Consider the following 18,722-nt stretch of genomic DNA (forward strand, 5'->3'; position numbering starts at 1 on the left):
AGGTGGCAGCCATGCAAGAAATAGTTGCAATGATGTTAATGCCTATCATTTTTAATGATCATCTTTGATTTCACATATTTTTTTACCCTGGTTTTTTTGTGCTGCACCTTTATTCACAGCTTGGTTGTTTTGATTTAAATGTCATGTATTGATACTTTACATACGTACCAAAGTCTCAAGAGAAAAACGTGTACAGCCTACTGCACATTAAAAATTCAAACCCAGAAAAAATTACTGGCATTAAATTCCAGAATTGTTCAGTGTGAACCTGATATTATTATGTGTTGCTCCAGACATATGGTGATAAAGACAAGAAGATCTTGTATGGGCTGTATGCAGTAGTAGTTCATCAAGGGACCTCTCTACACTGTGGTCACTACATAGCTTATGTAAGGGAGCAGCTAATTGATGAACCTGCTTTACACGATCAGCATCATGTTGAAGACTGGAGGGAGTATAAGGCAAATTATGGTCGGGATAGAAAATGGTATTTTGCCAGTGATACTTACACAAGGGAGTGTCAATATGAAGATGTCCGAAAGTGTGAGGCCTACATGTTATTTTATGAACTTCTCCCTTTTAACTATGGGACATATATTTAATGTTTTACAATGTATACACACACGTAGTATGTTACTTAGTATTTGCTGCTTGCAAGATGATAGCTACGTATGTTGTACTATCTTAATGTTCCATAATGCTTTGATCAGCATTTCTGAATAGTTAAATACCTAATTCATAAGCCGATTAATTATTCTTGTGGATTATATGGTGTAGTGTATGTGCTAATTAGATCTTTTAGCTGGGACCTCCTACTGCTCTATATGCTTGCAATCAGCATAATTATTTCTTAAATAAGCTATGTGTCACTAAGTGAACATATGCAGCTTATTCTGCTATTACTTCTGTTTACAACTTGTCATTATAGCACCACAGGACTTGTATAGTATTGTTTTACTAAATTAACGTGAGAAAGCTAGGTATTATACTGTAGTTATAGTATTAGTCCAATTATAATAATTTGCAGTTCCGGTCACTCCATCAGTCTTACAACAATGTTATGTTTGAAAATATTTAAAAAATGAAAATTTGAAGTGAAACTCAAGCCATTGTACAACAACTCTTCTGTTACCTGCACACACACACACATACGCACACAAAAAACACAAAGCCCCCAGGAGCCATATCAAATGCAGCTATTACTGCCCAGCAAACCAACACTGAGATGTCTGTGTACCACTCAGGCACTAGAGTTTTGTGCAAACAAATATTCCTGGGGCAGGACAAGTAACTCACAGGAGGTCTAACAAAGAAGCCATGGTACCTGAATTTCTGTGCCCACAACAACAACCCCAGCACTGCAAAGTAGTAATGCACCAATACCACTTTTTCAATACTGATCCGATACCAATACATTTGAGGCCGGACGTGGCCGATACCGATCACATAAAGATAAACAGATGGGAGATACAACTGTACATGTAATAATATTCTCTATGTGAATTAAGAGTATAGATTATTGCACTTACCAAATTTGGTCAGTAAATACTGTATGTACAGAATGCATCATCAATTCATCTAAATCACATATTGTGTAAACTGTCCATGCTGTGGCTTGCACCATCATCCATAGTATTACTAGTGTAACATACTTGTAGAACACTCAGCAATGCTTTCAGCATCAAGGGACATCTTAGACAACTCTGTATCTTTTTAATTAAACCATGCATGTATTGCATATCTGACAGAACACATAATTATATCAACTGTACTGATAAAAATACAAGTACATACTGTATACAAGTTCCAACACTGTGCTAATATCATGAGCTTTAATTCATTTCTACCTGCTATGACAAGCAAACCAACTGTTGATTCTCTTCAACGAGAGCTGCTTTTGTTGCCAGCTCAGGTTTAGGGTTATTGTCCATACTACGGTACGGTATACATACATTTTCATCTATAATATTATAGTCCTCTTTCAGTTGTAGACAGTGTATAGTGCACCCTGTAGTCTTGGTGTGTATGTGTTTACATCCTGTAGTGTATTAACTGTGATGGTTCATGATCATGAGTTAAAGACCAACTGCAAGGTTTGCTATTATATTATTACTTACACTTTCTGAGTTAACATATATTTATATTTTCAAGCCTTTAACATTACTTTGAAACTGCTTCAGAGCAAAGTGAATTGTGCTAGCTTAAAACTGCTCCCATTCATGAGTTTTCTTTGCCAGCTGTGATGTGCTTGCTAGCTAAGTCACCAATTCTCCATCTAAAGTTGATCTGGCCTAAAGTACACGGTGGTGTGTTCAATTACAGTTTTGAACTAAAGTTGAACTTTATTCATATGGAAATGTACATACAAGGCTTAAGGCCTTTAATTTGTAGCTATACTGAATCTACATATACCCACATCCTGCGACAAGTCACAAATCATCTGGTCTCTTTGGTGCTGTACTGTTTTTAGTCATTTATAATTATAACAAAGTTAGCTACATAGCTTTGTCTAGCCTAGCTTTAGTGTAGCTTTAGGATTACTATAAATTGCAGGACTCACTTAGCTAACAGTGGCTCATATATATAACTACATGTACATGCATGCAAGCTATAATACTATTATAGTCTAGTACCTTTGGAGTAATGCTTATTGATTCAGATTAAAACTCGATCAGTGTAATGAATACTGTATACTTAATCATTTTGCATAACTATATACAATATTGTTTATGAATTTTTATAGTTTATGTTGTATCTTGTGTTTGTTTGTAGTTTTTACTGTGTATCATGTAATTATGTTGTAACGTTTTGTTGGGATTGTTCTTATAGGCTCTGCTCTTCCCATTCCCAAGGCTGACCATAGCTATACATTATTATTATCACTTTACAGTGACCAGCACTGAAGGTCTGACAGCAACATGTGCTGCAGCCTTAGGATTACCTAACCTAATTTCAAGGACTTAGACTTACTGACTTGATTTTGTGACTTGACTTATTGACTGATAAGGTGTAACAGAAAAAGGGCCAAAGTAAGGAAAAACATTATCAGGCACTAAAAAAAGTTGTATAGCTACATCTTTGAGTTCACCTTTGTGTAATGAATTTAGAGCCACTTTTGATTAGCATGCCTTCGAAGAATTGCGCAAAGAACAACAACACCTGGAAACCAGAGTTCTTAGAACTAGCTACAATGTATATAGCTAGCTATGTGGTGGCTACCCCAATGACGACACAACATGAATATTCTATTATTAGTAGCAAATTCGAACAAGGCACAACTCGAGCGCAAAACGAGCCCGGCGCAAAACCAACTAAACATTGGGATCTACAGAAGTCACAGTGTAAAAGAGGTTTGAAAAGTTTTCAGTGCATGTGAATGATTGTCTCGTGTGTAGTCTAACTAGCGCCGGAGTTGTACCGTACTCTGAGACTCAAGTTGACCGAGGGCGGACTTCGCAGCCAATGTGTCCCTCATATCGTGACCTGCCTGACAAGTAGTTTCACTGGTTTGTATTATTAGATTATACTAGCATTTACTACTCAGTACAGTAGTCGCTATCCTATTAATCTTCGTTTGTCTATACCACGGATTTTACTCTTTTCACCACCTTTCATAACCCTTACGTAATATTAAGCTCAAAAGCATCCAGACTTCCTACTGTTGTTGTTGCTCTCTCTCTTCGACTTTAGGGCACGCATCTAGTAGTTGCCGCGAGTAGTCGACCGGTTTAGGGGATGCGTCCAGTAGTTGCCGCGAGTAGTAGACTTTAGGGGAAGCGTCCAGTAGTGTTAGCGTTAGGGTTAGGGTTAGGGTTAGGGTTAGAATTCAGCTATGGTTTCTTCTTCACCTTTAGGGTTAGGTTCTTCTTACTATATACAGCTTATTTCGTTAGTCACATTTATAAGATATAAAAGAAGGGAATCAAGGGAGCTAGCAGCGGTAACATAATCGGTAGCACACTGGACCATCACACTGGGATCCTGGGTTCGATCCCCCTTCAAGACTGGAACTTTTTTTTCGCCTTTTTGGTTCACCGTTTTTTTGTCTAAGTTCTGTAGGGTTATGAAATAGGGTGAAAAGAGTGATACCCGCTATAGGGTATACCACCGCACGCCGGCATACGGGAGATCGGGATGGGGTACCGGTACGGAGACGGGTACGGGGAAAGTGGGGGGTGAAACCGGGACTGGCGTATTCTTTTGGGCACACTTTTGACTGTCAAACCTTAGTTTCTGATCACCCGCCCGCATTGAAAACTTGCAACCCCAGTTATGAGGACTATTATTAATATTGCAGGTGCTTAAGTGCACGTGACCCAGTAAAAACCAAGAACACTGATTTTTAAACACTACAAAAGATCGAGATACTCTAACAGAGCAGTCAGGGATTCTAATAGAACAGTCATACTATTGGAACAGTCAGGTATTTATGGTGCACTACTAAAATGTTTCTAACTAGTGAGTTTTATTATAGCAGTCAACCTCTGTTTCCAGTATAACTTTAGTACTGTATGTAGTATTAACCACTATGGTGGATCTTAACTTTGACTTCCTCACTGGTACACTTACTGAAAAGCCAGTAACATTCACTGAGCTCAAACTTCAACTTTTCCATAAATAACTGTTTGGTCCTAGATAGGCAAGTGGTTAAAACATCAACTTTCCACCTGATCACTGTAATACACTAGCCTGATGACTCAAAACTTTGACAGCTACTTTTCTCAAGGTTTACTGAATAGAAGGCTGGAAACACATAGTGGGCTAAGATTTCACATTTGAATGAAGAGTTTCTGACTCTGATATGTAATTTTTTTACTGACATAATGAGACATAACAAAAATATAGCTAGCTACACTTATAGTGCTTAACTATACATTGTTGTGCTCAGTTGTTTTAAAGCAGTGTAGTTAGTCATCAACCTGCTGAATTTTTGCAGAAGCATGTTAGTATTAGTATTTGTGTTACAGGTGAAGAAGACTCAAGGAGCCTGTAAAGCCTGATCTGTACAAAAATGAATTAACAAATTACATAGCAGCTGGATCAACAGTGTATTAAAGGGTCAGATAATGAAAGTTTAGCTAGCTAGTTATCAATAATAATAACTGCCCCCCCTCACTACCAGATTGCCCTCAAGGTGACAGGAAACAAAGAATCTTATTATGTTGGCCTAAGCTAAATTTATTTATTTATTTATTATTATTGATTAGCAAAACCCATTGGGTAAATCGCTAATGTACAAAAACAAAATTTTAGTGTCTATGCATTTTGCAAACAGTTCTTGAAAGTAAGTAAGTCTATATTGTCAAGATCTTCCATATCTAAATTGTTCCAGTCTGGTATTGAAATCATAGTAAAAAAAATTCAGCCGAGCTGGCAGCTAACAGTGATAGCCCAGTGGATAGGACTCAAATGAATTGTAAAAACCATAGTGAGATCGAGCTCAGAAATTTCTAATAAGGCCACTCTAAGTCAATACCATAGTTTCTGGTCACTCCCTAGCCAACAAAGGGATGCGGACAGGGAAATGATCAGGACTTCAGGACTATATAGACTCCCAGTAATGTATGCCAGCGTTGAAACCGGGTCACTACTGCTGACCCGGGTGACCCACTGACCCGGATTAATTAAAGCCGAGGCGTGCGATAAGAGCTATGTTTCGACTAGTCTCGAGCGAGCGAGACTACGTTTTGAGCGTTCGATTCGTGTTGAGTAAACAGGGGCAGATCCAGACTTTTAGAATTGCAACTTCAGCCTAGCTGTAGGTTGAAGACCAAAAAAAAAAGAAGAAAAAAAGGTCATCACCTACTAACAATAGCTACCCCTCACCATAGATACCCTCAGTTTCGTGCTGCATACTGCACTTACTAATAAATGGGCGTGGCTGAGCGTATGTTTGTAATGCGATAAGTGGGCGTGGCTCACGAAAGAGCTGCGCGATAGCGTTTATAAGTTTCCACGTCGTCAAGCGAACAATTTCGTTTTTCACGTGATCCAATCCGGGTCAGACCCGGAGAAAATGTGACCCGGATGACCCGACCCGGTTTCAACGCTGATGTATACTGTGATGTAGTATCATTTGCTTAATTTAGCCAACAGACTAGATGTTTCAAAGGACTGTACATGTGCTTTTCATAGTGTCACAGACAACAACAAAACACTTTTGAAGAAATTTACGTAGTAACAAAGTAGCACTTTTTGGAGAGTTTGAAACTAGTAAATGTCTAGATCTCTCAGTAAATAAACAAAGGTTTTGATTGCTGTAGTAAGTGTGTGTAACTATTAGAGTTGCTGACTGCTCTATTCAACCTTTAACACAAATTATTTGTATTTCATCTTAATTACAATACCAATTACCAATGTGGTAGTACAGAGTGGCATTCGGGAAGGTGATGGGAAACAAGGAATTAGTAAATGTTGGCCTTGTATTAGAGAAGATAAAGCTGAACCCAAACCGTAACTGGGAGTAGTAAATAAAGCTGAACCCAAACCCTAACCTAACTTTGGACTACCAGCTTCATGAGGAATAGATAGGGGTGTGATAATGCCCTCCTATCATAGTCCAAATTTTCCCTATCCTTGGTCCCTGCCATCTAGGACAAAATTTTTAGCACAATTTCATTTTATATAAAATCGAAGGGAATCAGTTCCATAAACTCAACTATAGGTTACTGTGGGGTATCAGTAGGTCGACTGAAAGCTGGAGGTCTCTGACTTTTTTTTTTTGCTGATTGATGTTTTTGGAAACTGGTCAACCAAGACATTGGGTGGCCTGCAGTTCAAATTTTGAGGTTGGATGCTTATTAAGTAATCTATCAGATCATTTCTCCAAACTTTAGTATTAGACCCTCAGTGCTGGTCACTGTAAAAGTACTAATAGTAATAATAAGATTGAGACTATACCCTAATAGAACAGTCATTGTAATACAACAGTCAAGCGTACAACTTGAGGGGGGTCTAACTGTAAAATTATTTCCCCACCCAGTCATCCTACTCTTACTCCTGTCCCATTAATTTTCTTTGAGCTAGTCTAGTAATCATTTCAGCATGATACTTCGCATGCTTAATTCCATTTAATAGCTGAACTGAAATAGCTAATTCAGTTTTTTCTTTGGAATTGTCCATACATTTCAAATAACACTATCAGATTTTGAAGCCTTGTGGTGTCCTGAGCTACCTTTGTCAAAATTTTAACTGTTAGTTTATACTGTGCACATATTAGGAGTTGATCGAACTTGAATCTTAATTGTGGCCTTGTGGTAAACAAAATAATTTTATCGAACATGGATCCCCTTATAGACATAAAAACATTGAATAACCTCAGATTGTGCAATCTATTTCTCAATAATATTATTATGCTTGAATTATTCTTGCTTCTCCATGGCAACAATAAACATGCATATGAACACACAGCAGACAGGTGCTAAATTTAGCAACAATAGTTAGTGTATCAATTGCTACATGCTATACTCTGTACAACTAGTGTTTTCTGGATTCCGTATAAAAATAATATAGTGAAGAACAGATTTGCTTCGCCTGACTATAATCAAACTATTTGAAGCATGGGGTTTAGTTAGTGTGACTAGTATTTGTTTACCAATCTCTGTAATAAGTAATAACTCGTTAGCAATTGATGTACTATGAATCACAGTAATTATACATGTAGTGCTCCATCTAGTAGTTCGCTTATGCTTAGTAGTGCTTCTAATGTTTTTATACAATCCACATTTCCGCACTTAGTAATGCTGTAACTTCTGCTGCTGTCACCATCATCACCATTATCATAATTTATAGGCTTAGCTTGATCTGCATTCTTACTTGCTTCTGCTATAATAGTGAACGGTTATGCATGCATTCAGCATGTGATTTTATAAAACACTATTAGCTAATAAGTGCTGAAGTGATGCAATACTGTAATTCACTTTATTTTTGTATAAAGAGATAAAAATTTTCATGTAAAATATTATCGTATGATTTACATGAATGACTGCTCTATTGAAGCATCTTGGTCTTCTGCAAAATTTTTGTGTAAGACATTTTTTCTGTTTAATTTTTTACATACATAAATTATTTTACAACAAGCAAAAAAAAGCAAATAATATTAGGTACAATGCCTACTGTGCATACATCATTCAACAAGCACACGATATAAAGTTTTAATGTGATAACATTGTTGTTTTGTTAAATGTAGGGACTGGCTGATTATGCTCACATTATTATCATGTCTACGTAGTATGTCTATGCACTATTAAGTAGTGAAACAAGAGATGAATGATGGTATTACAGCATATCTCAGTGGGAAAGTCCCTACTTTGGCATTAAACAAAATAATTGTTATAGCTAATGTGCCAATTGGGACTTTTCCACCGAGCTATGCTGTAATACCATCTTTCATATCTTGTTTCACTACTTTTTATTGCATAATCCCTACTTCATTTTAAAATTAAAAACACTGGTTTGCTTAGTTTTTTTTTGTTGTAGCACAGCTAGCTACAGTGTAACTTGTGACTGGTATTAGAGTGACTGTTGTATTAGAGAACCTCGAGAAAGCAAAGGGGTGTGCAGACCAGTAAAGGTCATCTTGTTTACTGTTCAGTAAATAGCTAGATTTTTAAGAGGTGTTGTCTCCGTATTCTATCGTTATTAGTCCACCTAGATATTTAATTCATGGGTGTGGTCGCAAACCTATCGCGAACGGGATCCCAATCGCAAAGATGCAGATATCTAGCTTGAATACCTCTTATGACTGAAGTGCTTCTGAAATCCAGCTCTGAGATAATTCTGTGGCATCTAAATAATTATTCTGCTGAAACAAAGAGTCGATACAGAAAATTAATGCCTCGATATGGCTTTATTGGATGAAGAAGAAGTCAAGCAGCCTGGTTGAAGAAAAGACAAGGCGCAGACTCATCTGAATCCCAAAAGGCACATCCCACAGGTAAGTTTGTTATTATGGTGTAAAATGGTGGCCATGCACTGTTTCATTTGGCCTCTAGCCTTGCGACTGTGGTGAGGCAGTGGTGAGGCAGTGAGACTAAAATTCGAGTTTTGGTGATTTTATAAAATTCTATATACAACCACCTGTAAGTGTTTTGTTATATTAAATGCTGTATTATATTTAGTACTATTCCGTAAACGTTAATTTCGTCACATAAGATGTCTCTAAGATGATTTTTTAAAGGTGGAATTTTGGGTGGCTAGCAAAATTTTTGGGGCAATCCCTACTTAAACAGTACTACCGTGCCATTTGATTATATGCATATCATAGGTTGCTGAAACATATAGCATAATACTACCATAATAGGCAGAATACTTTGCACCAAGCTATAAATCTTTGCTTGTGAAAATACATCTCAAAGAACAGGATCGACATACTCCAAATCACACAGAGCAGTCAACAAAGCAGTCAGCTAAATGGAGTTGCTGACTGTTCTGTTAGAGTAAGTTTATCTTGTTCTGTGATATGCATTTGACAAGCAAGGATTTATACAGAAGTTTTGGCATAATTAGCATTTTAACTATTTATCATCTATCAATAGAGTGCAAATAATATATAAAATTATAGAGAACATACATTGAGGCATATTAAGGTAATCTGTTATGGTTGCTCTGTACCTAATTGCATACTTACGTAAACATGGTCACTTGACGTCTAATGGCAAATTAATATATATGCACATGTATCTGTATTATGTGGTGCAGATGGATCTGATACAACCTCCTGGCATATTCTGTTGTTGTTTTTTGCACAGGTATTATAGCTATCCTGCAACATGGCAGTAAGGTATTGATATTGTTTGTATGCACTGTATGTACTAGCAGTAGCATGGGTATATGCCAGCTGGAGTGTTTCATTGAAATTTCGATTCATGAGTGAAATATCCATTTTTAATTCAAGAAGAGTGATATTTAACCCAAATTCACTGCCACTCATGCTTATCATGTTAATACCATAATTATGAGTTCTTGATTGCCAAACAATGGTTTCAAAGTGTGGTTGCTATGGCACAAATGGAAAATCACTTCCAAATAGCCCATAGCAATGTTTACTAGGCAACTGCTTAAATTTTTAATTATTGTCTTACAACCACAGCCATGAAGACCAATTCCAAGTAATAAGCATTATGGGCTATTATACCAACCGTTGCTAAGTAGCAAACGTAATAGCCAGTACAGGTGAAGCCATAATGCACAGTCACAAATTAACACCTTGGCAGCACTGTCAGCGAAAAGAAATAGGAGGACAACCATAAGTACACGATACTATATTGTACATTGTATGAACAGTACTGTAGTGTGCCAAAAAGTCTCTATCAGGCTGAAGCAATTGACATCTATGTAACTGCATAAAAATCAAGCCTGTAGCCTTAACCACGATATGCTGCTCTGAAAACATCAAGTAATTATTTAGTTAGTTAGTTAGTTAGTAGACCATTATTTTACTGAATAAACAAGTTGATGTTATGCAACTTCTAAAACAAGGGGCCGATGCAGTGAATACTATCCCACTCTGACTAAATAGGCAATTAATCAACCATGTATATAATTTAGCTTATATTTGTGCTATTAATTCAGCTAGATAATATTTTGTGAATACTGTAATTTAACGTATTTTGTAATTCATGAATTATTTTGTAATTCGGTAATTGATTATGTTGCTATGCACTGCTCAGTAAGGTAGCATAACTATAACCATAGATATATGACTCTTAATAGGGATCGGAAATGGCATCACGCGCCCAGTATACTACTTGTACCGGCAATTGACGTCACTGGTAGATGTGATGCACATTTCACTTGTTACTGCTTTGAAGAGCACTATAACATTTCTCTTTACTGTAGACTATCAGTGTAGGTTTAGTAGAATATGAAAGTTCTCTAAGGTTGAGCAATACAAGTTGCTTTGGTGGAAGTTACTGACTGGCCTTTCCCACAGAAGAAACTCGTCATATCGTTCCGTTTTGGTATCACTTCTACACCAAGATACGTTTCTGTTCCTGTAGCAGCTGTGTACACCTTCTGGTATCAACGATACATGGCTTTTTAGAACCCCTTTGATCATTAGAATTGAACGGTATGGTTTGTAAGCCATACCTCTAGTTTAAACGCTGCATATTTCCTTGGTTACAACTTGGCTAGGTGTTGTTGTACCATCGTGTTTCTGTTCTCCTAACTCTGCACAGCTGCTGTCTAGCATAACCGTTTGTGTTTCAAGCTTTAATCTAATGCCAAAGCTGTGGAACAAAGCTAGTAGGATGGTAGTACACTTAGCTCTTACTGTAGGTTCTAAATCATTCTTGCGAAACCTTTAAAACTTCATTATGGGAAATTAATATACAATACAAGTTACGGAAACCACCCATAACATACGAAACAAGTCTATTTCTGGTGCGTGATGCCGTTTCTAATCCTATTAGGAGTTGTACATCTAGCTATAACAAACCATTTTAAACCGCAAATTATGAGCAGAAATATCTTCTCAGTTGTTTTATAGTGTTTGTGCTTTCTTGCACGAATTGTTTTGAGAAAGCCTTGAGGCTGCTCTTAATTTTAGTTTGTGTAAGTATGGTACATGCTCCCTTTCTCTTCAAAAAGATTCGTTATTTCTGGTACATAGCCTATGAAGCCAGATACATTGTTTTATGGTCATTTTACACCTATGTAGCTAGCCCATTGTGAAAGGCATTCATAACGTCTTCAGGAACTCACTTTATCTGTTTTTGAAGCTGGCATAAATAAATCACCTCATAGCGAAAACTTACCTACCAGAAAAGTTTATACCAATTCTGTGCATCCTTCATTTCACATATGAAAGCTCCTTTTACATAAAACAGTTTGCTCACATGGGCAAAATGATATGGACTCACACATACATATTTTTTTCCAAAACAATTACAACATGCCCCACTTTGGCTGGCTGTGGGGTGTGTGCCTGGTTCAAAATAGGTTTTTTAGCAATCCATGGGAAGCTTTTGGGTTGCACTAATGACACTTTTGGTAGCTATACCTAACCAACACTACCTATGGTGTCATGAAGGTATTGTGAAGTTGGTTTCTATTCAATACTGTTTTGTGAGAAAGTGCAAACCTCTATGATCATTGATATACAGCACTACCATCATACAGTATGGTAGTACTGTATATTAGGAATCATGGAGATTTGGGTTTTCCTAGCCACCCAAAAACCAGCTTCACAACTCCATCCTGGCACCTTGGAAGTATTGGTTAGCCTAAAAGTGCCTTCAGTACGTTTCCAATAAATTGTTACAAAATAAAATAAAATAATTATTCAATGGAATTTTCTACTGCCTGCCTGCCTGCCTGCCTGCCTGCCTGCCTGCCTGCCTGCCTGCCTGCCTGCCTGCCTGCCTGCCTGCCTGCCTGCCTGCCTGCCTGCCTGCCTGCCTGCCTGCCTGCCTGCCTGCCTGCCTGCCTGCCTGCCTGCCTGCCTGCCTGCCTGCCCGCCTGCCTGCCTTCAGGCAAGTGTAACTCGATAACGGCTAAAGCTATGGGCTAGATTTTTTCACTGTTCGACGTCGCTTCGTCCTGAAACGTGCCTTTTGGCATACCACAGTACATACACTTCTCGCATCATGGACTTATTTTGTCCTCATTTGTGTCCCATTTCTTTTTGCTCACAGCCCAAGGTGTCGATTCGCGGTAGCGCGATGCATGGCTTCCCTATACAGTACGTTTGTAAACGGGTATTTTCCATGGTGACTGGACTGATTGCAGAGAAACTTCTAACACTGTTCTTCATTTGTAATGCTGTTTAACAGGCTGAACATAGCTGAAAGCAAAGCGTAATGGCCACTGCACTATCGAGGCATAGTTGGGGGCATGCGAATCGTAATATTTTCATGGTGACTGGATTGTTGCAGTGGCACTTCTACTGTTTTTGTCTGTAGCGCTGTGTAATGGGCCGAACATAGCTGAAAGTGAAGCATAATAGCCACTGCACTTTTGAAGCAATTTTTGATAGCTGGGGCGCACGTTCAGACAAAAACATTAATTCTGGCACCATGCATCTTTTTTTTGATGCGGTATGCATGGGTTCACCAGTCATAAATGTTACAAAAAAAGTAAACAAACAAGTTTAAGGAAAAGTTAGAAATTTTGAGTTAATTAGGGATCACAGAAAAAAAGTAGGGAAACAAGGGAGGTCGCCTACACCTTCAGATATACTAGCAAACATACTAGCGAACATTTAATCCCTTCCAGTCTTAGTCTTGAGGTATAGACGGAATCAGGGATTAAATGTTCACTAGTATGTCTGCAGGTATAGGCGACCTCCCTTGTTTCCCTACTTTTTTTTCTATGATCCCTAATTGAAATTAAAATTTCAATTTTTCCTTAAATGTGTTATGTATGATGTGTACAGTGTATATAGATAAAAGTTGAACAAACTAATACTTGTGCAATACAACCCATCATTATGCATGTCTTTAGCTAGTAGTGTTGTAATTTAATGATGTACTGTACTTTTAGAACAGGTACTGTTGCTGTTACAGAAGGAAACAATGAAGGTGTGAACTAATATTATGTCTTTGCAATTTTCATGTTCACGCAGAAATTTATGTATGTGAGATATAAGTATGTCTATACTGATACATATTATGTATTATTTTGATTTCAAAGAGCACCATTACACTCTTTGCAGCTGGACTAAGTGGTTGCTTTTAATGGTAGTTTCTAGGCCACTCCAAATTCATTTCCTGTGTCCCTTCCTTCACCTACCTGATTTCTCAACAGTAAATCAGAAAATTCCATCATTCATGTTAAAATAAAACTTTTCTAATAATAATGCATTTTCTAAACATCATGCAAGTCACATAGTACATGGATGGTAAAATAAGCTTTTGTGTTAGAATCTCCATGAAGTTACATACATAGCTATTTCAACAAAACAAAACTGATTGGCATTGGCATCATTGTGCAGGCATTTTGTGGCCACCACTTTTGTTTTTGCAACTTTTCACCCATACTTTTGAAGGTCGCACACTTTTTTACAGCTTGGTTGTTTAATAGCTAAAATTTACAGTTTGTAATGGATAACAGAATTTAACATACCAAAATTTTTGTGATGGGGACAGGACACAGGAAAAATCATTTGGAGTGGCCTACAGCATTAGCATTCATGGGCAGCATAAAAGTCTTGTCAGAGCTATGTAATACCGTACAGTAAGATTTGTATCAGCTATTTTGATCCATTCGTTTATTTGAACTCAGCTTTACTTAGTATAAATAGATGGTGCATGTTGTGAATTGTGCCAGTCATAGTCATGGCTAATGCCTGTATAGTTAGCCTTTTTTTTTGGCTATTGATGTCTGTGTAACAAAATATTAATGAAGTTCATAATTCATCTGATTTTGAGATAGTGAAAATTATAGGCACAAATTGTATCATTTCAAATTATTACGTTCTAACTTGAAATGTTCCTTAATTCTTGTTTACACAAATGCATTACAGGTGTATATCATAGTATGTATATATGCACAATTTTTTAGGCATTTGATTTTTGTGGATTGAATATTTTCAGCAATTTTGTGGCTTTAGATTACTTGTATTTCACTGCAGCTATCCGATATTTAGCATAGGGCTAGTTGTTTATTTTTGAGATTCTCAGACCATGAAATCTGTGAATATTATGTCACTTGAAAATTTGTACTGACATACACGGTATTGCATTGTAAACAGTTTATTAATAAACACTATACATGTACAGTACTATTGCTTACAGTAGTTGTTAAGTTAAACTGATACTCATAGAAAATGGGCGCCAAATACCACTTCCTCACATCATTGCAACATCACATCCAGTCATTGTAAGTTGAATCTGAAACAGATATAGTACTATATCTCATATAAGTACGGGTATTTTATTGTGCAATGTAATCATAATTATGGCAGCTCACTTGTGTACATAGAATGCTTCATGCTTGCTTTAACAGCGGCTGATAGTAATTCAGGCTTGTCCTTTCTTTCCTATAATAATTATATAGTGTGTTTTATATAGACCTACACATTAATGTAATTTTAAAGTGATAGAGGAACTGCCTTGCAGTAAAACTTGCATACACATACTGTTACGTATCTATCTAACTATTCAACATAGCTAATACCGTTTATATAATCTCACAAAATCTAGCACTTTGCATAACTCTATCGAAACATATGCATACATAGAGCTCCATAGAATGATGCAAACCAGTTCAGTGAGCATTTCTATCAATATCAATGTCCAGTAATTATTCACAAGCTTCACTGCAAAGATACAATGACAAAATTTGGTGGCTTATTGAAACAAACTAAAAGCTAGAAAACTGCAGTGCATGTTTGCTCATTATGTAATGTACGCTGTTTAGTTCATTTAAAGTTAATGTACCGCAAATATTTACCATTTATACAACAGGGACTTGCAAATTTTGGAAACACATGCTTCTTTAATGCAGCATTACAGGTATGTGTACAATAGTATTATACAGATGCTGAATAAAATTAATTTCTGCATAACCAGGACTGGAATGGCTACTAAATACATGGTCAAGTACTCTCAAAAAAACCTATATCTTTTTGGTGGATATGAGTCTGAAATAGTATTACATCCAGTAAATCCTTGCTTAGAAATTTATGCATAATTTCCCTTAATGAGGTTGCTATCTAGAATGGAAACCTGTAGTTGGATTGCAAACTACATACTGTATGGTCTAGCTCATGGTTGCTTACTACATTCATCAAACAAAAATTGGCCAAACTAAAAATGAAATAGCTGTGCTGTTAGTGGTACTGATGCACTAATGTCACTGTGTGGTGCTAATACTATCAATTAGAAGTGTGAATCTTGCTACTGAAAGCCACAGTTAAATGTGAAAACAGTTTGTCACTTTCTTTCACTCTTTTTTATCTGGTTTACTCATGAAATTTTCTAAATTACTTTGAACAAAGTGGCCTCAGTTTTTATACTATTTTGAGCCCCTTTGGTGATGTGGGATCAGCTATCCATAATCAATTACCTTGGTATGTGGCCTTGATTATTTAATTTGTGGATATCCCTCACCCACATCATCCTCAGGTCTCTAAAATTAGCATAAAAACCTTGTCGGCTCATTGTAACTATAATTTAGTGGACCTCATTAAGAAGACTACCTCACAATAGTGGCTAGCTTTATTAATAGGTCCCAAATACAGGCAAGATGTACTTCATGACCTCATTAATAAGACCGTCTCATTATTGTGGCCAATTTTATACATCAAGCTTAATTGCGTACTTATCTTCATCAACTGAACTATACCAACTGATTTATTTAGCCATATGCTTTGCATGTTGTTATATTACTGTATTTTGATTCTTAGCTGTTATGATGGCCACAGTTAAGTATAGTCAGACATTTAGTCTATTTAAGTACTCTTTCCCTGTTTGTGTTACTCATTAATTTTATGCATGTGATCCTTTGTCTGTCAAATTATAAACTGTGAGGAGTTTAGGTTGTTAAAATTTGACCATCCACACCCTGTGGTGCTAAAATCACTTAGATATAGTGTATAATGTGACACTGGAGATTTCTCTTTTTGCCAAGGGGTCTGACATCAACTGGAATCAAACACAACTCATTTGAAATCCCAAAATGGAATCTGGAATCTTGGTCAAGAATCTGGAATAAATGGAATTTTGACAATTTTTTAATAATATAAGTCTGTATATTTCTTGTAAATTATACGGTAAATTATCTCGTGTGCTGTCTTACAGTTTGTTTAGTCTCGTGAGCACTGTGCACTTGTCTCAATATGTTTGTACAGGCAACTTTAGCCTGCATTTCTGACCTTGTCTGTGATTATAGCAGCAAGAATAATCCACAGAGCAGTATGTAGTGTCATGATAATCTCAATGCTGTGGCATATGCTTATTATGCAAAAAAAGCGTAGGGTCCTATATCACCCAAAAACCGTGTGCTAGATTCTGAATCTTACCTAATATTTCAGATTCCAAACCAAGATTCCAGATTCCTAATTTCGAAAATTACATAGCTACTGTTAGTAACAATAGCTACACTCATGTTACATTGCTAGTTAAACAACCTTTACTTTACAAGTTGCTGTAATGGTATTGTAAACAGTAGTTTGTTTACTTTTTTGTTGCAGAAAAACTATGATACACACAAGTGACTGTTTTATTAGACTATAGAACCTGTCATTCTATTATAGTGACTGCGCTGATCTCACCACTGATCTCAAGTGAGCCTCTGGTAGAGGTATACTTTGAGATAGATTACTAAAGAGCCTGGTAGCCATGTCTTGTTTTATGCAAAAACCATTATTATAAGTTGAGCTACCATACAGGGTAGATCATTAAAGGGCATGGTCACCATGTTCTATTTTCTTTAGTGTTTATGCATTAGCAGTTAGCTACAGTAATATCTCTTAAAATTTAATTATGTAAGCACTACAAATAATTTTGTGGCATAGCATATTAAAAAGTGTTGATAAAGAATATTAATGACTCAATGTAGTTTCCTTGCATCAAGAACATGACAATTAAGTAGAAATCAACATTAAAAGTAAAGGCAAGGCAAAGAGTGAATATTGGGTAGAACCACAAAATTAACGTGGTACACGTGAGTTTCCTATTGTGGCATAAAAGGTGGTATGATGTGTCAACTCATCTTCTAACTGTGATCACGCAGGAAAGCATATACGTATCATACTTAAAACTTTCACATTACCATACATATAACTATATTTTATATCCAGGAATTTTTTGGCATTTGTTACAGACATTTTGCAAATATACAGCATAGTACATGTGATTGTAGTTTTTTATACATGTACTGTACATTACTTTACCATGCTTTTCGTAATTAATGTTGCATTCTATCTTTTATAACTATAACTGTCTTAATAACAGAATTTTCAGTGAACTATACTGATTGCATGTATATTTATTATATATATTGCTAAGTTACCACCATATATCATTATCCTAGGCCTGCTGTACTGTACTTTTAGTGCATGTTGGTGCACTAAGTATCTCTTACATCATCATACTTAAGTATGACTGTCCTTAGGCTATTAACCAAACAGATGAACTTCACAGATTATATGCTGCAGAAGATAGGCTACAAGTACACACTCCAGTGAGTTGTAGTGCATATCTGTATTTTCTGTCGTACGTTTATCACTGGTTCATACCTTCCACTGACTGGTAAGAGAAATTTAAAACTTTCATATGTAGGAGATGGTACTATACAGAAAACAACACAGAATTTGGTGGAAGATACAGTACTTGCATTTCTGTGTAACAGTTAATTATAAAAATTATGTTGCCAACTGGTTGTGTTACATGGCAAATCCCAGGAGGCATTTAAAATTTGCATACCATTAGAGAAATGTATTGCAATAACAAAGATAAAACATGTTGCTAAATGTGTATTTTAGTAAAAGGTTAAATGTTTACCTAATCAAAACTACATGTTTATTCAGCAGTAGTTATGTACATGCACAGTGTACATATGGACGCAGTGTGTAATTGCATTACATTTAATTTAATATATTAATTTACTGTGCATGTATCACTGTGCTATTATTTCATTAGGCTGCTGAAATGGCCGAGAACCCTCCTTCTCAGAAACATCATGATGATGCACCTAGTATTAAAACTGTAAGATTTCACAGAAACTTGTGTAACAGGCCATTCCTAAAGTCCTTAACAATGTGATCAGTATTAATT

At 36.5% G+C, this 18,722-nt stretch overlaps 3 protein-coding genes across 9 annotated transcripts in view; 2 read left to right on the forward strand and 1 right to left on the reverse strand.

The window, feature by feature from the left end:
- Nucleotides 1–730, forward strand: part of LOC136257451 (ubiquitin carboxyl-terminal hydrolase 16-like) — a 96,924-nt gene extending 96,194 nt beyond the window's left edge. For all 4 annotated transcript variants that reach the window (XM_066050668.1, XM_066050670.1, XM_066050671.1 and 1 more), the window contains one exon: nucleotides 294–730. In XM_066050668.1, coding sequence (XP_065906740.1) covers nucleotides 294–602 — 309 coding nt within the window. In that variant the 3' untranslated portion in view covers nucleotides 603–730. The remainder of the gene's footprint in view (nucleotides 1–293) is intronic.
- LOC136257452 (uncharacterized) overlaps nucleotides 1–18,722 on the reverse strand; it is a 226,695-nt gene that overhangs the window by 81,310 nt on the left and 126,663 nt on the right. The gene's annotated exons all lie outside the window — the stretch shown is intronic.
- The window catches only part of LOC136258786 (ubiquitin carboxyl-terminal hydrolase 16-like), a 35,144-nt gene continuing 19,680 nt past the window's right edge, over nucleotides 3,259–18,722 (forward strand). For 2 of the 4 annotated variants that reach the window (XM_066052137.1, XM_066052140.1), the window contains exons 1-7: nucleotides 3,259–3,350; nucleotides 9,750–9,781; nucleotides 13,486–13,523; nucleotides 14,768–14,823; nucleotides 15,411–15,458; nucleotides 18,061–18,129; nucleotides 18,588–18,653. In XM_066052137.1, coding sequence (XP_065908209.1) covers nucleotides 9,771–9,781; nucleotides 13,486–13,523; nucleotides 14,768–14,823; nucleotides 15,411–15,458; nucleotides 18,061–18,129; nucleotides 18,588–18,653 — 288 coding nt within the window. In that variant the 5' untranslated portion in view covers nucleotides 3,259–3,350; nucleotides 9,750–9,770. The remainder of the gene's footprint in view (nucleotides 3,351–9,749; nucleotides 9,782–13,485; nucleotides 13,524–14,767; nucleotides 14,824–15,410; nucleotides 15,459–18,060; nucleotides 18,130–18,587; nucleotides 18,654–18,722) is intronic. The other 2 variants (XM_066052138.1, XM_066052139.1) reach the window with 2 other exon arrangements.

Source organism: Dysidea avara, chromosome 6 (genome assembly GCF_963678975.1).
Source record: "Dysidea avara chromosome 6, odDysAvar1.4, whole genome shotgun sequence".
In the NCBI taxonomy this organism is placed as follows: domain Eukaryota; kingdom Metazoa; phylum Porifera; class Demospongiae; order Dictyoceratida; family Dysideidae; genus Dysidea; species Dysidea avara.